Below are 6,000 nucleotides of genomic sequence, written 5' to 3' on the forward strand. Positions count from 1 at the left end.
GTTGTGATGGTTTTAATCATTGATGAGTTCATTTTAAGAAGACTCTTTACTACAAAGGCACTGGCAGCAGATCTGTGATGCTTCTAAACATAAAACACGCTCTTTTTTTGGAGTGTGGGAAACTTACGGTGATGATAATTACTTGTGATCTATAAAGTGGAAAGCTGAAGGTATAAAAATAGTTACTGTGTGGATATTTAGATTAAAAAAACACAAAGAGATATTTTCTTGCTCAAAGGCTAAATTTCTAAAAATATCTCTCTTACCCTTCTGCCTTCCTTCCACACATTGTTCTCCTTTTCTACTCCTTCCTACCTTTTCTGTCTGTCTGCTTTCCTAAGACTGAAGCCTGAAAAAGGATTTTCAATTTTTTTCTGCCTTTTTTCTTTTTTTGTCAAACTTAAATGTTTCAGATTGTCAAACAAGTTATTTGATTTTAATATTAAATAATCTTAATAAATTAAAAAGGAAGCAGCTTTCAAATGGCAATTTCATTTCTCAATGGAAAAAAGTTATCCAAACCAACTTTGCCCTGGGTGTAAAAATTAAGAAATAATTTTTTCTATCCTGTCTGACAACTTGAAGTAGGTTAAAATATTTTGAAATATCTATAGAAATACAAGATCATATGAGAAACACATCCATTAACTGTCAGTCTGCAAATAGCTGCAAGATCATTTCTTGGATTTTGCAACTCTAGAGAGTGCCATGGCCAAATCCACTGCTAACCAAAAGAATTATGAAGGTCTGACATAAATTTTCTCAATAATACTTTTATGATCCCTAAGTTCTTTGGACTAAAGTCATAAAAGTGAAAATTGTTGGAAGGTTTGCAGCTTATTACATTTGGCATAAAACAAACGTAGTGGTGGTAGTAATGGTCTTGATTTACTTATAGGGGCAGGTTTGTTTGGGTAGCTGTTTCGCCTAATAAATGAAATGATTTGAGAAATGCATTTTGTATTAACTGGCTACCTTTGTCTAATATAAAAAGTAGTTTGACGACCTCAAACTTTTAAATATTACAAGAAAGCAGGTACAGAAGAAATTTGTAAATTTCATAACACTCTAGGCCGTAAGATTACACAGTAAGCCATATCCTTCCAAACATTACCTACCATATTTAACGAGTCACAAATAAAGCCAATTAATTTTAATTTCCTCTTGTTTTTTTTTCTGTAGAAAGAAGATGGAACTGTGAACAGAGATTTTAAGAAAACAAGGACAAGGGAACAAGTGGTGGCAGCCTTCCATGACTTTGTAAGAGGAGATTCGGAGATATTGGTGAGTGTTTTTCTAAAATACTCAGTGAGCCAATAAGCTGCCAATTACGATAGTAATAGTAAAGCATCGGAGGATGAGGTGAAGTTGTGTATAATGTCTGTCATTAAGTTTGTGTCTGAGGAACAAGCAGAAGCTGTGTCTGAACGTTTTAACAATCTGGATTACAGTTATGTAGAACCGCAACAATTAAGACGACGTCAAACATTTCTGTGCTTTAGCTTCGTTTCCCAACTGGAACACTGTGAAGCACAGCTACTTGTTAAAGTATTCACATGCCATGAACTTGTTCACATATTTTATGACAAAACTATTAACAAATTTTGCTGGATGATAAATTGTCCCAGTAATTATTGGGAAAAATGTTAATATTGTGGTATTGAGTCAATTTTCAAGTAATATGTTGATAATGGCATAATAATGCCAGTTTGCCCTTTCATAAACCAATAAACTTTAATTTTGTAAAGAACACCTACTACTGGAAGATATTTTAAATTTCTAAGATAAAACACAATCAAAAATAGTAAATAAAACAAAAAGTAAAATAGATTATGATTTCTCTGTAAACAAAATTTCCCTTCAATAAACATTAATCATCAGAATTGAAATGATTGAGCTTATTTTAATTTTATCATGCAGTTAACTGATACAATGCTTATATATAATACTTATGCATAGTGCTTGCAGGGTCATTTAAGAATATATTATAACTCAAAGTAGCACATAACTGTGAAGTAGTAGGAAACTTCTATCTATAACTTTTTTTAGAAATACAAATCTGAAAGGTGTGCAGTGCTTTTATTTCCAACCTCGGTTACTCTGGCAACCCTAAATAAATCAAAAACTACAGCAAGCAGTTGCCCTAATTGAAAAATAGAAAGAAGATGCTCTGCTTGGTTGAGAAAGAAAAGCTTTCTGGTCTTCAAACAAAATGTTAAGTATGGTGAAAGCCTAACACTGCTCACCACATTTTTACACCATGTTGACAGTGAAACATGGTGGTGGCAGCGTCATGGTGTGGGGAAGCTTTCCGTCAGTGGGGACTAGAAAGCTGGTCGGAGTTGACGCGGAGGCTGAATAAAGTTTAAAACAGGGCAAACCTGGATGCTGCTACGAGGTTCTCCTTTGCTAAGCACATTTAAGACTAATTTTGTTCTTTATTTGTATTATTTTCCAGAACAAATATCTAACGAGGTTAAAGGAAATCCGAGCCACTTTGGAGATCTCTCCATTCTTCAGAAGTCATGAGGTAAAGACACACAGTTAGTAGGGGAAACATTTGAAAAGTTGCCTTGTAAGACTTGCAAAAGAAAAAAATCAAATTCTTGCTCACATTGAAACAAAACACTGAAAATATGCTCTGTGTATTTATGCATGGAAGATTACATTTCTGAAAAATATGTTGAATGGTTATTGAATGCATCGTTATGTTTTTTTTTGCTTTGACACTGATGTATGGATTATAGCAAAAGTCTTTATGCAGCTTTATTATTTCAATTGGAACTGATGGGAGTTAAACACAAGCTGGTTGTGGATTTAATCTGTGCGTTAGTTTCAGTCCTAGTTACCTGTTTATTCAGTTTATGTTGTTAATGTAAAGTAAACACACCAAATTACTCAGACACAGCAAGACTCATCATGGAAATTAGACTCTTAACTGCCTGACCACACACTCGCGCACATTTTCACACTTTCGCAAACACGCACTCACACACGCACTCACACACACACACACACACACACAGACAGACATTTGGCACAAAGCTGAAACGAGAAGTGAAATAATGTTTTGAAAAGAAACAAACAGGCGTGTTCTGCTGAGCAAATAACGGAGGAAACCCTGTTCGGTTCTGGCCCTTGTGTCCAGTTCTCTTGGATCACCTGGCTGTTGTGTGTCTTCGCAGGTAATTGGCAGCTCCCTCTTATTTGTTCATGACAGCAGGAAGCAAGCCAAAGTGTGGATGATCGACTTTGGAAAGACCACGCCCCTCCCTGATGGGGAGGAACTAACCCACCGAGCTTTATGGGTAGAAGGGAACAGAGAGGACGGCTACCTTTATGGACTCGACAGCTTGGTGGACATCTTTTCCTCCATGGTGGACTCTGAGACTTGAAGTGTGCAGGTTTTGTTTTTGAACCAAGTAAACTTTTGGACACACCACCATTAAAGCTTCCATTCATGCTTCATTCTACTGGAGAAACCTTTGAAACACTGACACTTTAGCTCACGACGCAAACCATATGGTCCAGCTCCTCTTAGTTCCTCACAAGTGGAACTACTAACAGCAGCAGCGCCTCAGTTCCTCATAATTGAGTTATTTTGTGCTGTGGTTGGGAAAAGGGTCAATCTTATATAACCTCATTTTGACAGCATAACCTTTTACTTAAGAAATTCCCATTGAAAAGCAAACGATATGAATCTTGTTGCCTAATACAAAGTGAGACCTGTTGACGTACTTTAATATTATAAATAAATCCTCTGCAAAGGCCTAAACCAGCAAGAGGTTAGCTAATATTTGATTGTTAATGAGAGCCTCGGCATTCTATTATATTATGTGCTTTATGAAAGTATTCACACCCCTTGAACTTTTTAACATTTTGTCACGTTACACCCACAAACTTCAGTGTGTTTTTATCTGAATATCTAATAGACCGATATGAAGTAACGTAATCCTAAAGTGTAAGAAAAAGAAATGTTTTTTAACATTTTCTGCGAATGAAAATATGAAATAACGTCCATCTGTACGTATTCAGTTTTGATTTATTCAGTTTGGTACAGCTTGTTGCTTTGGGCTTCCTTTAATGTTTTTTTTTGTTTTTTTTTAGAAAATCCCAAGAAATGTAATTTTTAAGAATGTATTTTATATAAATTTGCTGATTCTGCTCCTCTGGCAGAATTTTGACTAGATTTCTAACACACCTCCACTTGTGCTGCCCTGCTGTATTTTGATGGTGTCGAATCAGAAAAATAATACTAGGGCTAAAAAAATGATCTGACCCATATTGGAGCTTAAAATGGCAATCTTTAACATTTCAACCATGCTTTATTGTCAAACCTCTAAATCTCACATTCATTTGCACTCAAAACATAGTCTCTTCCCTAATTGTACTGTGATTGTGAGTTACAATACTAACTTACAACTACAAAGTGTTTCACTTTCTAGAGTTCTTCCAATAATAATGGTTGATTCTTCTCACTCACACACACATTGCGTTTAAGGCGTCTGCCTTATCTGATCTCAGCACCTGTTTAACAGGTTAAATATTTGTTCTGTGAAACTGCAGTAGCATGGTATGTTTACTTTTCATTAGGATTAACTAGATCTGGCAGGTTGTCAGGGAATGTTGTTCCACTTTGATGCATTGGCTATTGGTGTGCTTGGGATTTCTGAAAATGCAATGTAGTATGTAGATAATGGAATATACACTTTGGACCAGGATAAACCGTTCCAGTGAAATAGTAATAATAGTATAATAGAAAAGAAACAGTTTTTGAATAAGTGCCAGTGATTTGAGGGAGAAAAAGTTTAGCTGTTGTTGCACTGCTAAAAAAATGCTCAGATAATCAAATTGTGTTTCTTGTTTGCAGATCCTTTATATTCAAATAAAAAGAGCTATTTTTAAATACCACTAGGTTTTCCGATACTGAAAAACACAGAGGTACTGTTGTTCAGTGAGGCATACACACAAGCACTATTGAGCCACGTCGTTCAGCAATTCAAATCTAAGAAATTAAATTAAATAAAAATGTTCAAGATTGCCAATTTAAACACCATTTAACCACAAAATTTAACTCAGTTTTATTGTATTTTCTTTTCTTTTTTTGTTTTAATGCAGTTTTAAGCATCAATTTCAAAGGGGGACTCGCGGTGTCAATTAAGTGTGTTTTTTAGTCCAAACATTAAAAACTATATATAAAGAAAAAATTATCCCAACAAGTTTACACCTAGACAGAGTCAAAGTTAAGCTAGAACATGTTGTTTGATTCACAGTCGTTTGGGAATTACTCACCATGAGGAGGCGCAACAGAGGAAAACAAAGCGAATTTCCCAGTAGTTTTTGAAGTGTTTTGAATTGTGACGTAATTATAACACTTAACACGTTTCTCTTTGGTTGCTCTGGGTAGTTCATGCGGTGTACAGACAGATTTATTTAGTTTTATGTAGTTTTGTTTGGTTTTTACTGTAACAAAGTCGTTGTTAAATCCTGTGGAACACTTACAGCCATGAACAATCCTATTTAAGCTACACTGTGCCTTGACATTACAAAGCCAAGTCAGAAAGCGGAAAAAAAAATGTTGGTTTTTGTTTTTAGGTACAGTACAGACCAAACGTTTGGACACACCTTCTAATTCAATGGGTTTTCTTTATTTTCATGACTATTTATAAGGCAAGAAATCCCACTTATTAACCTGACAGGGCAAACCTATGAAGTGAAAACCATTTCAGGCGACTACCTCTTGACGCTCATCAAGAAAATGCAGAGTGTGTGCAAAGCAGTAATCACAGCAAAAGGTTGCTACTTTGAAGAAACTAGAATATAAGGGGTATTTTCAGTTGTTTTACACTTTTTTGTTTAGTGCATATTTCCACATGTGTTATTCATAGTTTTGATGCCTTCAGTGTGAATCTACAATGTCAATAGTCATGAAAATAAAGGAAACTCATTGAATTAAAAGGTGTGTCCAAACATTTGGTTCTGTACTGTATAAATATGGAT

General features: G+C 35.1%; 1 protein-coding gene across 5 annotated transcripts in view; it reads left to right on the forward strand.

The window, feature by feature from the left end:
* The window catches only part of itpkb (inositol-trisphosphate 3-kinase B), a 40,252-nt gene extending 34,945 nt beyond the window's left edge, over nucleotides 1-5,307 (forward strand). For all 5 annotated transcript variants that reach the window (XM_032585583.1, XM_032585584.1, XM_032585581.1 and 2 more), the window contains exons 10-12: nucleotides 1,183-1,284; nucleotides 2,459-2,530; nucleotides 3,186-5,307. In XM_032585583.1, coding sequence (XP_032441474.1) covers nucleotides 1,183-1,284; nucleotides 2,459-2,530; nucleotides 3,186-3,395 — 384 coding nt within the window. In that variant the 3' untranslated portion in view covers nucleotides 3,396-5,307. The remainder of the gene's footprint in view (nucleotides 1-1,182; nucleotides 1,285-2,458; nucleotides 2,531-3,185) is intronic.
* The last annotated feature ends 693 nt before the right edge of the window (nucleotides 5,308-6,000 follow it).

This window comes from Xiphophorus hellerii, chromosome 15 (genome assembly GCF_003331165.1).
Source record: "Xiphophorus hellerii strain 12219 chromosome 15, Xiphophorus_hellerii-4.1, whole genome shotgun sequence".
Classification (NCBI taxonomy): Eukaryota; Metazoa; Chordata; class Actinopteri; order Cyprinodontiformes; family Poeciliidae; genus Xiphophorus; species Xiphophorus hellerii.